Here is a 15,591-nt window from a genome sequence, read left to right as displayed (position 1 = left end):
AGCCCCACCCCCCTCCTACATGCATTCATCATTCATGTTCCCAGGCTGTCCACATACTTCATCCCGGTGACTGGAAAACACTCATTCCTCATCACGGAGCTGTAACCATAGACGCGCACAGCATCCCAGACAGAGTGAACCGTTACAGCCTTGCATATGGAAACGCATGTCTCCGTTCGTGTACCTTTGCAGCGCAGGGCGACCAGCTTCCTGCTCCCCAGAGCTCGAGTGCAACGGCCTTTGCCGCTTTAAACGCAACTGAAAGAGCCATGTGGGGAGGGGATGGGCAGGCAGGCGAAGCGAAGCGAGGAGCGAGCTGTGGGGGGAGGCGTGGGGGCGAAGGCAGGCTCCCATGCGAAAGAATGCACGAGGCGCCCAGGAGAGGCAGGAAAGGATATGATGGTATGTGTGAACCGGGCATGTTGTGGGGGCGATCGCGGAGGGGAGGAGCCCTGCGACGCGGAGGAGGCATCTCCTCGCCGGCTGTTTGGGAAGTTTGCTGAGCTTCCCCGGGACTAGCAGGCTCGCCTTAAAGAGACGGGGCGGGCACGCAACTCCGCGCCTAGGCGCACTGCGAGTGGCGGCAGCCGCGAAGCCGGCACGAGTGGCCGGACAGCCAGAAACAGGAGTCACTGCGGAGAGCAGGATGAGGGGCGGCAGACGGGCACCCAGGTGAGCGGCTGGGGGGATTAGGGCATCCCTCGGCGGCGGCCAAAGCGGAGACGAGCCTTCTCTCTGCTGCGGCTGTTGCTGTGGCGTGGAAGCCGAACCCAGTGTGAGACCAGGAGTCGGGGCTGCTTTGGCGGGCTGAGAGGAGGGAGGTGACCGGACTCCTGCGGTGGGGCAGTTGCCCCTTCCGCTCTCTGGCGCCCGCTTTCTCTCTCGGGGGCTGCCTTCCCGCTAAATTCCGGAGTCTCTACAAAGAAAACGCGACCTGCGCCTTCCTGAACTTTCCAGTCACTTTTGACAAAGTAATAGGAGTTGGGTGTGTGCGCGCGCGCTTGTAAAGCGATAAAACTGGAAAAGCGGAGGGGGGGGGGGGACTAGTCCCAACTTCGCCTTTTTGCTTCTGAGGAAGTCTGACTGCTGGAGACTGAGACTCCTCCTGATTTGGGTCGGAGAAGAAGTTCCTCTGACATCAGTTCGTCTTTTGGTGTTACTTCCAAATGAAAGATGGGGCTCCAAAGAAGAAATACTTTGGGGGAAGTGGGAACGGCCCATCTGTGCTGGGAAGCGGTTGTGTTGAGGGCTTCTCCGCAGCAGTGGCTGCTTTTGTGCTGGAGTGGTACACAACCTCTACCAGAAGCAAAAGTCCAGCAGCAAAAAGCCCCCATCGGCGTGTTCGCGCGTGTGTTACAGCCGTATAGTCGCCTTGCCTGTGGCAGCCTGCTCCTTCTGACTTGCTGTTTGGATTAGCAAGGATTCTTTCGGTGCCCGGGAGGCTGGGATGTGGGGCATCCAGGCCAAGGCATTGACCAGTCGTCCTCCCTGGATGGGGCTGATCTTGTTTCCAGGTCGGGCTTCTAAGATATCGTAGCAAAAGCAATAATTGCTTGATAGGGAACAAACCCTGTGACCAAGCCCAAGTCTCTATTGGTTTTTGATGGTTGGTGCATTGTTAGTGTCAGTTGAATAAAAATATTATCTTTAAAGTTCAGAAGCATATGCCTGTTTACAGTGAACAACTTCCTTCAACAAAAAGAAACTTCTTAAAGTTATTTACCCACTTGAAGCACACCTCTGAACCCACAGTCATAGTGACTGAGGAGTTTAAGGATCAAAAGGATGAGAAGGAGTTCGAAAAACCCAACCCATTCCAAGAGGAGTCTTGGTTGAGCAGAGCTAGGTGGGTCAGGGGAGTGGAGGTTTGAGCACTGCCCCTTGGGACACTAGCCATCATTGATTTCTTGAAATCAGAAACATTCCTCTTCCAAAGACAAAATCACATTATTTAAACAGAAGGTATTCTGTTACAAATTTTACAGCCCATCTTTCAAAAAAAGTCTTAGATGAGAGAAATCAATGCAGTGAGCCCACAGTGCCTGCACTTGTTTTGGGGCAGGGGTGGCCATGGAGAGGGTAGCCACTGGGACTGGGTGCCCCCAGCGGCCTTAATGGCCAGTCCATCCCTGGAAGGCTCCCATCAGTTAGTGATGCCTGTAGAAATGGATACAGATGTGCATTTTAGGTCACTTCAAGACAAAAAGCCAAGCAAACCAAGTTTAGCTCTCTGGAAGTGCAATCTGTGGAAATGTAGGATGCTTATTATGGGGCCATGGTGATCTAAGGGATATCCTTTGAAATAATTAACATCATTATCTGTTTCATATTTTAGCTATGGGACAGTGACTAGAGCTAGATTAAAGGAGACCCCATTTTATCCTCTTTGTACCCCCAAATCTATCATATCACAACCCAATTCTATTATACAATAAACAACAATGGCCCTCCTCTTTGTTATGTAAGGCAGTAGTCTTTTAAATTTCTCCACACCTACCAACGTGATAATTTTTTAAAGGATAAAATAGAGGAGAGGAGAATTGGTAAGCCACCTTGGGTCCCCCTGTTGAGGAGAAAGGTGGGGTATAAATGAAGTAAATACATACATTTTAAAAATATAAAATGATGAGAAAACAGCCACCACATTCTGAGGTGTAAGAAGAATGTTTAAGGGCTTGCTGAAGGGTATACCTCCCCATTATCCCATGCAAGGAGCCAATTTCCTTGCTGTAGAGAGAGCCTGATGTTATTCATTTATTTCTTGCACTTAAGATCTTTTTACCCCTGTCTTTTGCCGCTACAGTTGGGATTCAAGGCAGGGAACATCATCAAAGTAAAACAGCAATTGAATAATTAAAACAACAAGATGGGTGAGCAGTGTCACTGAACAAAAGAACAGAGCCAGACAATCACTGCTCTGCCAGTAATAAAGAAAAACAATTGGCATGCCCATGGGTCCAAAGGTCATTTTTAACCCACCCAAAGCCATCCTAAACAGTTTGATTTTACAGGTCCTCTACAAGTTCAGCAAGGTTAGAGCCTTTCTCACTTCCTCTGGGAGGCTGTTCTGATGAAGGGGAGAAATAATTGAGAAAGCCGGAGCAACAGCAGATTGAACTCTGGCTAGGGGTGGAGGTAGAAGGAAGGTGTTGACTGGATGAGTGGAGCTGCCACAAGCAGCTCCACGTACAGAGAGGCCCCAGGGATTTATGAGCTTTGAAGTTAAACACCAGCATCTTGAATTGGAACTAGAAATGCATACGCAGCCATTCGAGTAATGTACTCACACCATCCTTTTCCAGAAGGCAAATGGTAGCATTTTTGCAACTGTTGAAGTCTGCTGAGTGAGATTTCTCTCATGGAAACATAATGCTGTGGCATTGCTAAATTTGGTGCATAATAGAAAGCTGTAATATTGAATACCATGCAGAACCACCGTGTCTCTTCCTGGTCTCTTCCTTAGGATAGCTGGGAAGATGATTTCCTGCTCAGATCAGATTGGCTACCCGCTCTAAGTTTTTGTTGTCTTTCACACAAACATGTGGCTTTACTTAATTTGCTATGACCCCACTAGTAGCCATAAACCATGGCCAACAAACTATTCCCTACTAAGTAGTACCACTTGATAGTAAAGAAAGCTTGGGCGATTTCCTGGCTCACTTTAGTTAATTCTCTTCTATTGAACTTTGAAGATCTGGAGGACTGATAGTGTAGCTCTCTGCATGATCTCATCTTTCCAGCCCTCAGATACTAATTTGATTAGCCATTTGTCCAGCTTTTTGCTGATAGCAATTGTGAAAATGCTGCAGTTTTCAGTGCAAAGTTATTTACATGTTACTTTATATGCTAAAATCCCCAGGGGTCATGCCTGAGTAGGGTTGCCGCCATCAGTGATATTAACTCTTTATGCTCTGGATAACTGCCTCTTATCAGCTGTCTTCTATCAGGGAGAATGCCCTTATTTCTCAAAGGGCCATGTCATCATCAGTTCTAATCTCCACAAGACACCACCCTTTCCAAATTCATATAAACAGCAGTGTTCTGAGTCAGCATTGCTTGCAAGCAGGAAGTTTTAGCAATGCCTTTACTTGGAATATTTTAAATTCAAAAGGTCAAATGTTTAGTTCTAAGCACGTGTAGGGAAATGTTGGAAAGGGGTATGGATCCCCCTTCCAAAATACAGTGTTGATCTAAATGCCACCCATTTAATCTTCCCTACTGTAACAGAGTCCCCAGCATTTGCGGGAGGAGGGGCACTCCATGGCTTTTGGCAGGAAAGGAGGTCATCTTCCTTTTCCCCCTGGCAGAAGTGACTTATAACCTACACAAGATGACCACTGGGTTCAATCCACAATCTCTAATCTAGAACACAATACTAGCAGTATTTCTAAGTAAAAACTTGCACCACATCCAAGGTAGGTACAATCTCCTGTGAGTGTTCCAACAGCCTAATGGTGACACAAGTCTCTTCTTTCTGGCCATTGTTTTAGGGATTCATTGGAAAAGAGGGGGTCTGACCTTACCCAGTCACAAAGTGGGAAGCTTTGTGCAAACAATATTTACTTACTTCAATTATAGTCTGCTTTTCTTGCCCAAGCTCACGTTAAATCAAACAATTAAACACCACAGTAAGTACAGTATAACCCATACATTAAACAATGCAATAAAACTGGATTACAAAATTGGAAAATACAGTAGAATAGCATAATGCATATAACAAGGAATGCAATATATTTGAATTATGGAATGAGAGAACAATGTAATAATACAGTATAATATATATAATGAAAACTGCCTAAAATTTCACAGACATTAACTACAACACCATTCCCTGTATAAAAATGTCCGTCCTGAATTATTTCTTTTTACACATTCTACACAGTTTACACAGAGGGCTTTTTCACACACTCAATTTATTCCTGATTTTTTTAGCAGTCAATTCCCATGCATTCAAATCCATTTGGCCATGGTTCTTCCACGTCTGCCTTCCCTTTGCATTTTTACAGTTGTGGAGTTGGAATATTTTGTTCTGCATATACCATAAGTAGTTTTTCGAGTGAGAGTAATGTCACAGCACCCTCTCCCTTTTATTTTTTGTACATGCTTATATTGATGGGCTGAAGTATTAAAAGATTGAAAATGAACACATGGGTAAGTCTTTGCATAGAAAAGCCTGAAAGGAAAGCAGTTCCACCACCCATACCTAAATTCTCCCCATCCTAACTGGAAAGTCCTGCCCAGGCTGACCCACAGCCAGGAGGCGGAGGCTGGCACCAGCAGGGACAGAGTCCAGAACAGCAGTGGCTATGTGGTTTTCAAACCGCACTGATTTTTCTGGCAGCTTAAGTGACCGTGCCCCTTCCACTGGCCATCATGCTTCTGCAATATTTTTTTTTAATTTTCTATTTCATATCACTAGCTTGACCTAACATTGTAATAAAAGATGCTGCTCTTTTATTATATACTCTGAATTCCCAGCTTTCATTTAAAAAAAAAGTAAGTCAAAGTCAATTACAAACATTCATAAGTGTGGATCCAGCGGGGAAGGGAGGAGACCACACAGAAGTGATAAGCGGAGAGAGGAGATCCCTTCGCCTCTTTTCAAGTAAGTCTCTAGCTGCTTATCTTGCAGAGATAAAACAAAAAGGGCATAGCTCTGTGAGGGAAGGGGCTAGAAACTTACTTTTTAAAAAATGAAACTTGGGAATTCAGAGAAGCTGCCACACCTTTTATTACAACATTAAGCTGATCAATCGATATGAAACTATTTTGTAAAAGTAAGTCTTTAGCTCCTTCCTTTGTGGAGATGTGCCTTTTTCTTTGTATCTTCACAAGGGGAGGGGCTAGAAACTTACTTTAAAAAAAAAAGAAAAATGTTGGAAATTCAAAGAACCTGTTGCACATGTTATTACAATGGTAAGTCAATATATTGATATGAAATTGATGAGTTAAAAAATCAAAACAAAACTAGGAAGGAGGGAAAGGAAAATATGGGGAGGAGTGGTTCAATGACGATGAACAGCCAGTCATCAAAAAGTGGGTTGGACGGGGATGGTGGAAACAAAACATTATGCACCAGGAAAAAATCAACTCAAAATTGGCTTCCAGAAAAAGATTGGGGTCAAAGCGGTGTCAAAAAGATAGGAAAAGCCACGGGGGGGGGGGGGACTGAAAAACTTGAAGTGAAAACTAAAGGCAAACAAATGCATGTGGAATTCAGAGGATAAACTGAAACAGTATGGGGCCAGAACCAATGGGAAGAACCTCATGTGGAAAATGGCAGGATTTCATCAGGGTGAGCACTGATTATTGCTATTTTTCCCTACTGTCTCTTCAAAGATACAACCACAGACAGAGTTGGGCAGTTAGATCCTTAGGCACAAATTTGATTGGTCCTAGCTAGTGAAATGCAGAATGCATAGTACGTGGGGGTGGGGGTTCCACTGCAACAGTCACCCACTTCAGTTCTCTGATTCTTGAAAAAAGAGTATTATATTCCAATATTCCTCCATTTACACAGAAGATTTATAGATATAGACACTTCACTGGAAGGTCTGGTAATATGGTTTATTGACCTTTTCAGTTAAAACACAGAACACTTTATGATTCAAAGGGGCTGGAATATCATATTCTCCCTTCAAGAAACAGATAGAAGAGGCTTGGATATATGCAGAGCTTTACTCTGGAGGACCTTTGGATCATAATGAAATTTAAGCTTACCACAACCAAATAAATTTGGAAATGGCAAGAAAGCAATGAAATATAGCTTCCATTAATATAGTTTAAAACCACTATTAAAATCAGTTGATAACATCTGTAGGATTTATATGCAGACTTCTCAGAAGAATTGCAAAACCATGCTCTGTAGAAGCCAAGACAAATAACCATGTACTAAAAACATCAGCTCCCTCCAAGAAATTCTGTTCTGCAAGCCACTGTTGTTATCTAGTCTACGTTTGCAGCCACAAAGATGTTTGGGGAGGAAAGAGGAGTGTGGAAGATGCATTTACATTGAAAGCCAAATCTGTTTTACACTTGAGCACCATCAGTGGTTACACAACAGATTATAATGCATTAACTCATTACATAAACAGTCAAACAATATATAGGATGTTTCTCTTCTGTCTATATACACACTTTCTCTAAATTAAAAATTGTTATTTGGAGGTTCTACTTATGATCACCAGCTCAACACTATATTATTGGGCCTTTATTTGCTTCCTTCTTGTTTGGTGAAGTTTTGTATGATCAGCTGTTTTACTCTTTTGTTAAACTGGGAAAGAACAAACTAATAAATGGGATTGTTAATTAGCACGGCTCAGGTGAATGTTCATTCTGCCATGAGACTAAAGAAGAAATATTGGTTGATCAATTAATCCATTAATTGAATACTAATAATTTTCTTATTTATTACAATTTTGTATCACTGTTCCTCAAGGAACTCCTTACAATAATCATAACTCATATGAAGCTGTCTTATGCCGAGTCAGAGCTTTGATCCATCTTTTAGTCTGACAAAGTGAAAAATTTTCTCAGTACTGCTTCCTGAAATACTTCTTAAAAATCAGTGGCAGTAGGCATTGCCTCTGGGTATGCTTGCCAGTCCCTTTCCCCCCTTGCTGTCTTTCACTTGGCTGGTGGGGGGGGGAAGAAACATGCGAGAATGCAGGGGCAAGGGCAAAGCATGCTCCCATATGCTCTGGAGCTAGGGTTGCCAGTCCCCCACTGGGGTGGGGGGATCCCCCACTCCCACCTTCAACCCCCCCCCTTCGCTTACCTGGCCAGTGGGGGAACACACTTCCCGGGTGCACTCCTGGGTGGCACAGCGCACTCCCGCATACCGTAGCAGCCCAGTTTGTGCTGGATTTGGCCTGATTCAGCCCGAATCGGGCCGGATTTGGGCTGAATCAGGCTGGATTGGGACACCACAGAGCACAGGAGTGCTCCCACGTGCCGCTGTTAGTTGAACAGCCTGTTCGGTGCACAACACAGGCTCTCATTTGTGTATTCAGGCTTGGCCCACTATAGCAGATTACACTTTAGAGAATCATAGCAATACAACTACAAAAACAATGGCAACAAACCCCTGTATTTTTGCTGATATATGTAATTGCTGTCACATTGATGTAGTCTTAAATAGAACTGCTGTCATCTAATATTTCTGGAAACTGTCTAGTAATGGATGGTGATGCTTGTTTGTTCTGCTGTTATAAATTCCATTGCTCTCTCTCTCAGCTTTCCCTCATGAAAGAGATGCCCTTTACACTTGTCCCACAGGAGCTGCTTTCCAAACAGGTTCTTCTCACAGAACTAGCACAAGCTTAAAGGCTCAGAACCATGTGGGTGAGGTCAGTTGTGTGCATGTTTCCCACAGAATCAGCCCCCAGAACATGAATACAGATTCCATAGGGAAAAGATTTACACAACGGGCTCCACCCTCAGGGTTGTGGGCTTGTAAACAGTACAGGAGCACTATGGGATGAAGCCGCCCCATGGTTGCAAAAATTTTAAAAGGTCACCTTAATATGACTAAGAAACAAAATAAAATAGTACAGATGGAGTAGGCTAGGGTCACAACATGGGCAGGTTTAGCTGTCACCTCAGGGATACTTCTGCTAACTTGCCAGTGTGTACTGGTTAGTGTGTTGGACTAGGATGTGGGAGATCCAGATTTGAATTTCCACTCTGCCATGGAAGCTTATTGGGTTACCTTGGACTAGTCACACACTCTCTGCTAGGGTTGTCAGGTCCCTGGGTTTGAAAGCGGGGGATTGGGGGACTCACACCACGAGGACTTACTTCAACATCACAACGGGAATGACATCGTTCCCAGTGCAATGCAGAAGCAACAAATCGCAACGGGGCTGATTGGGCAAAAATCAGCACCCAGTTTTACCCAATCAGCCCCTGGTGTGACCCATGCTTCCACATTGCAATGGAAATGATGTCATTCCTGGTGCGACATGGAAATGGTGCGGAGCATTCTCGCCCCATTCCTGCTCCTTTCCCCTCCACCAGCCACATGAGAGGGGGCGGGACGGAGGCTGGGAACAGGAGACTCCCCTCTCCCCCACTGGGAGAATGGGATCCCTACTCTCGACCTAACCTACTTCACATGGCTGTTGTTGTAAGGATAAAATGGAGGAGGGGAGAACTGGGTGGATGGTTTTTATCCATTCTTATAGTAAAGGTAAGAACTGCTCTTGGGAACAACATTGCAATGGGAGCAAGACATGCCTGGTGCTATAACCATCGACAAGGATTTCATGGACAAAGAGGCAAAGCTCCTCCTCTCCTCATGAAGACAACTCCAGGGTTGGTTGCATGGAAATAGACAAGATGGACAGTACTGACACGTGGAAGAGGGCAAAGACTTGATCCCTGATGCTCTGAAGATTAATTGATTGGACTAACTTTACAGGAGGATAATGGTTAGTTAGGCAATAAAAGAAATTTCCAAGCAGAGAGAGCAATTTAACAATGGAGCCAATGTCTTAGAGGGTTACAATACCTGAATCTGAGTTATTTCCACTGGCAATTAAATAATCATTTATGAAAGCAAGAGGTCGTTATAGATTGCCCTCCCTTGATTTGTTCTCACAAAACTTCAACTGATATTTAAATCTAGTGATTCTTCTGGCCCTCTAATTCTTAACTAGAATAGCCTGCAGCACTACAATAGAAGTAGAGTATGAGACTTCAGCCAACTACTTGCCACATCAGGAACCAATGCCAGGAGCTGGCAAGGTTGGGGTGGAGGAAGTTAGGAACATCTCATCCATCATCTGACTTTCTAGTGGGAAGTGATCCTGCACTTGGTATAAATCCCATGTCATCACTTCCTCACTGACGGAAGTGGAAATAACAGTCAAAAGTTGGCACAGCTGTAGACTGGCATCTGGGAAGTAGGTGGACAGCACCTGCTGGAAGCTGCAGATGGGTGGAGTCTTTTTCTTCATATATTAGCAGAATGTGCTGCTGATCCATAAGAAAGAGAGTGATCCATGAAACAGGGATCAGGCACTCCTGAATGCTTTTAATTCCCAAGAGAAGGAACCTATCCTTTAACATCTTCAGGATAAGTAAAAAGAGGGTGGACTTTTTATTACTTTATTTAGATCTGCTAGTCTAATTTCTGTGATCATTCCACACCCAGTTTGGACACATGCAAGAGAAACTGGGGTGGGGAATCCTACTACTCCCCAAGTGCATCAGTTCATCTCTCTGCAGTGGAAACAGTGAAGGAGCCAAATGGGAGATGCAGTCACAGAGCAGAGCCTTTTAATAGCAACACAGTAAAAGATTGCTAAAGTGCTAGCTAGCCCTTTAGCAGAAGATGCTCTTTGAAGGACAGAAGGTGGCAGCAAGCCAGAGAGAATTAAAAGGGGAGCCAGAATGGATGGGGATCCAGCACAGCTGAGTAATTTCTCTGTCCCACGTGCACAGAAACAGTGCTGGTTAGAGCCGCTATGCCACATATGCCAATGCAGTTGTTTTATTTACTGGTTAAAGGCTGCTGGGAAATCAAGTGAAAATTTGTTAACTGGTTGGCAACCTTAATCTAAATATGTCATGTTGCATAGGAATCTGAAAACAGATTATTTTAAACTATTTTCACATCTCTCTTGAGACTGCATCCATCAAGAGCTAAAACAGACTGGAGAGAAGTTACTCTAGCTCCCAGGATTTTCCCAGGAGATCCCAATTTTTCATGGTGTCCCACCTCTGCCTTATAGACATGCTTAGAGAGATCCAACATGCCTTGTTATTCTTTCCCCTGTCCAAGAGACAGAAGTCTGCTTAAGCACAACAGTGTCTGATTTCATTGTTTCAGAAGGAGCAAGGAGGTATAAAGATAAGGTGGGCATTGCTGACACTGATTGGTTAATTTGTTAATATTCAGGAAAAATTACTGGTGGAGGAACTGAGGTATCTTCTGTTATGGATGGGGTTATGTCTCCATAAAGGAGCATATTCATTGCTTGGAGGTTCTGCTGGACCAGGGCTTCCTGTTGAATGAACAGGTGGAAGCTGTAACTAGGAGTGGCTTTTACCAGTTTTGACTGGTGAGCCAGCTATGGCATTTTCTGGACAAAAAAGGATCTTGCCACTATGGCTCATACCCTGGTAATATCTAGATTGTACTACTGCAATACGTTTCATATGGAGCTGCCCTTAAAGAATATCTGGAAGTTGCAATTGGTACAGGATGTTACAGCAAGAATGCTCACTGAAGTGGGTCATATGGAGCATATATCTCAAGTTCTGTTCCAACTCCCAGTTTGTTTCCAGTGTACCTTACAGACTGCCTACTCCCATATGAACCTACCCAAACATCTTCATAAGACCTGCTTCAGGTGCCCCCACCATCTGAGATTAGATGGGTGGTAACCTGAGAAGAAGCCTTCTTGGTCACGGCACCAAAATTATGGGAGATTTGTCTATCCACCACAATTAGTGTCTTCTGGAGGATGAAGACTTTTCTGTTTTGTTTGGTCCTCTTTATTTATGTGTTGTGTGTGTGACTGTTTGCCATCTTGTGGGCACCTTAGTAGAAAGGAAGCATAAAAATGTTTTAAATAAAATTAATTAAATAATCTTTGGAACTTAATATGTACTAGTAAGTAAATTCTACTACCTAAGCCACATTTTCTAGTTAGCCAAATTCACTATGGGCAAACTCCAGTCAAAAGCCATCAATTTTAAGACTCATTAACCCACCTTTAAGACTGTTTATAAAACTTAAAGTTAAGCATCTGAGGCATTTGAAAGTTTGGTTACATTATACTTTGTTTGCCTTGTCATGTCAATGCAGTGAAACATTGGTGTCATTAAGTATATCTTTTGCCCTTTGACTTCCCTTTTAAAATGGCTTTAAAATGAAGTTTGAATGTTACCTTATTGCTATATTTTATGTAATGCAACCCAGGCACTGTTGCTGCTCTGAAGATGAAACTTAGCATTAGGAAAGCTGCAGGGCTGCTGCCAGAAATGATATCTCTGTAATGTCCTAACTATTCTGTTGTGTCTTTCCCCACCACATGATTGCCTTGGGGGTTGGGGGGCGGGATGTGGAACACAATGACATTAGGATATGGGACAGTTACACATCATTGACCATTAACTGCACATTTGTGGGGAAATGACACCTATGGCAATCTCCCATTGATTGGATCTAAGTAGTTTCTACACTGGTGAAAAAGGGAGGGAGGGTTCTTCTTTGACGGTCCAAAAGCTGCTGGGGATCAGGGCACCTACACAGACAAAACTAATGTGGGACAGAGATTCTACTAAGGAGAGGGATTAGATGAGATTGAAAAGGAAAGGGGACACCTCAGACCACCTGAAACGGCTATAGGGGAGATCTTGGAATCTTGGGAAAATCCATGTGGGACAAGGTCTGTACTAAGGAGAAGGACTAGGTGAGGCTGAGCAGAAAAGCTAGCTGGATTTCTCTTATAATGCCTAGATCTATTCTATAGATATGATGAGCTGAACATTTTAGATATTCCCCACATATTCTATCATAGAAAACGTGATTATACTGTTATAAATATATTTAACATGGTGAATGGCATATTGAATTATGTTGTCTTTTGCTGCTGTTTTTAAAGGTCTTGGTTTCAGCGCACGGGAATGCTGACATGCAACCAGTAGAGAGGAATACTGCTTCGTTCCTAAGGAGCCTTCTACATGGTGTGACTTGGGCTCCCCCTAGTAGAAAAAGTGGAAATAGCTTTCTAAATTTATCATTTTAAACCATGGCTGTGTACACCACACCAACCACTCAGTCTTTTTTGCACCAACAAAACAAAGCGTTGGACCCTGTGATAAAACTTCATTACGATTATGTTGGAAAGAGCGACCGAGGAAAACAGGCAAAGGGCATAGACCCGACCACTATTGCACTTCTAATCATCTGTAGCTTTATCATCCTGGAAAATCTGATGGTGTTGATTGCCATATGGAAAAACAACAAGTTTCACAACCGCATGTACTTTTTTATTGGCAATCTAGCCCTCTGCGACCTGCTAGCTGGGATTGTTTACAAAGTGAACATTTTGATGTCAGGGAACATCACCATGACTCTTTCGTATAGGATGTGGTTCGTTCGGGAAGGCAGCATGTTTGTGGCTCTAGGAGCATCTACTTTCAGCTTGTTAGCCATTGCTATTGAAAGACATTTGACGATGATCAAAATGAGGCCATATGATGCTAATAAAAAGTACAGAGTCTTTTTGCTTATTGGAACATGCTGGCTTATCTCAATCTCCTTGGGTGCCTTACCAATCCTTGGTTGGAACTGCATTGACAATTTATCAGACTGTTCCACTGTTCTACCACTCTATTCTAAGAAGTATGTAGCATTTTGCATCAGCGTCTTCACTGCCATTCTGGTAGCCATCGTCATCCTTTATGCACGCATTTATATCTTGGTAAAGTCCAGTAGCCGTAATGTCACAAATCACAGCAACTCGGAGAGGTCCATGGCATTACTTAGGACAGTTGTGATTGTCGTTGGAGTTTTCATTGCCTGTTGGTTGCCATTGTTTATTCTGCTGCTTATTGATGTGGCCTGCGAAACAAAGTGCCCCATTTTATACAAAGAAGATGGGTTCATTGCCTTGGCTGTCCTCAATTCAGCAATGAATCCCATCATCTATACTCTGGCAAGTAAAGAAATGCGTCGGGCTTTCTTCCGCCTTGTTTGTGGCTGCCTGGTAAGGACCAATGCCACGTCTTTGCCTATCCAGCCCACACCAGATCAGAGTCGAAGCAAATCCAGCAGCAGCAACACGCAAAAGCCGAAAGATGAATTCCCACAGACTAAAATTTCTTCATATACAGTTGAAAAAAATAAATCTTCACTTCAGAATGGAAATTTCTGTAAGTGACGCTTGATATCACTATGAACTAAGGATTTTCTGTGGCTTTTTAGAGCCAAATGGAAGCCCTTTGGGTGGGGTTTCATGATTTTCATTTATAAAGAAAATGATAACCAATTACCTATCTTGGAGTGTCTATTTTTTAGCACAAACTGTTCTGGACTAGCATTAGGACCATAAGAGAACTGATTTGGGAAAGGTAATTTAAAATAGTATATGAAACCTGGGTTTCAGTCACCAATAACTATCATATTTCACATCTCATACAACGCCTCTGGTAGGCTCTGTGTTAAGCATAGCTCTCAGACTGACCATTCCTTTTCCTAATAGCTGGGCAGTTTGGAAACATCATATGACTGACCCATCTCTCTCTAGCAGTGAGAATGTTTGCAAACATTCCATGATATTACAGTGGGTCAGTTAACTGTCTGGGGGGTAGGGGGGGCACGCTCACAGGGGATTGAAACAGCCAGTTGATCTTTGTGAATGTTAACATTTTCTATGCACTGCAGGTGCTCAGAACAACCTTCCCTAATAAGGTTTAAAAAGGAAGTTATTTCTTCTCTGTGCTCTGCATTAATTTTTTCCTCTTGTATCATGCTAAAGCTAACGGATTCACACTACAGGTATAGTCCCCCAGACCCTGAGATTTGCCATGCCACCAAATGAATGCTTAAGATGGGACATAAACCTCGCCCTGCTGAAGGCATTATAAAAACATTGCAAAGATATTGCATTGACATGAACAGACAGATAGCCAAAGCTGAGGCCTCTAACTATTTAATTGTATGTTTTTTTAAAAAATAACAATTTTATGGCAAGAATATCTTAGCATTATATTCAAGATATTGTATAATAATATCAAATGAAGATAAACCTCATGGAGGGGAGGGAAGGGCTATGCCATCCTAGTATTCTGTCTTGCAGTCATTTATTCTGTAAAATCCTGTTAACCATTTGTGAGAAGAAACAATTTGTTTTTTATTTTTTAAAATCACAATAATTGTTTATTGCTATTGAATCTTTTATTTAAAGTAGTTAGAATCCAGTAGAAACATGTGTCTTGGAATTTTATGCATGGGTTTTTAAAATTAAAAACAGTGCTTATATTTTTTTTATTTTACTTCTTGATAAATGTTTAAAAGTAGATGGTCCAACCTGTCCAAAAGTAGATGGTCCAATTGAAAACCCTCCATAAAGCAAGGGTAAATTGACTACTAGAAGTGGTATTCTTTGAAAGATTTCACATGAAAGACCACATTTCAAGAAGTGTTAGGGCTGCCAGGCCTCCCACTATGGCAGCAGTCCTCCTGCCATTAGCATTCATTGCGTGCTGCCCCTCCATTCTGTGATGGGAAAAACATTAAAGAAAATATTGGCATCATCTGTGCCATATCACTTCCAAGGAAAATCCAGAAGTGACATCAAGTAGCTCTAGGAATTTTCTGAAACTCTATGGTTTTATCATAATATTTCTGGTGATTCTTAGAGCAACCGGATATCATTTCCAGGTTTCCTAGAAGTGACATTATGGCATAGACAACACACATGCTCCATGTCCTCTCCTTCAAAGCTCCCAAACCCTCATTAATGCCTATGCTAATAGAGCTGAATCACAAAAATCACATTTGAATGTTCATTAGATAGATGAATGTTCATTTTCATAGATAAATATACTAGCTCATATGTACATGACATGAAGCTA

At 42.9% G+C, this 15,591-nt stretch overlaps 1 protein-coding gene across 1 annotated transcript; it reads left to right on the top strand.

Moving 5' to 3' along the window:
- Positions 1 to 584: 584 nt before the first annotated feature.
- S1PR3 (sphingosine-1-phosphate receptor 3) lies at positions 585 to 14,246 on the top strand. Its single transcript, XM_054987142.1, has 2 exons — positions 585 to 672; positions 12,615 to 14,246. The coding sequence occupies exon 2, from the start codon at positions 12,762 to 12,764 to the stop codon at positions 13,893 to 13,895; it is 1,134 nt and encodes a 377-aa protein (XP_054843117.1). The 5' UTR covers positions 585 to 672; positions 12,615 to 12,761; the 3' UTR covers positions 13,896 to 14,246.
- Positions 14,247 to 15,591: the final 1,345 nt, after the last annotated feature.

This window comes from Eublepharis macularius, chromosome 8, assembly GCF_028583425.1.
Source record: "Eublepharis macularius isolate TG4126 chromosome 8, MPM_Emac_v1.0, whole genome shotgun sequence".
Classification (NCBI taxonomy): domain Eukaryota; kingdom Metazoa; phylum Chordata; class Lepidosauria; order Squamata; family Eublepharidae; genus Eublepharis; species Eublepharis macularius.
Note: the sequence above shows the minus strand (reverse complement) of the source record. Positions and strands in the feature narration are given on the sequence as shown.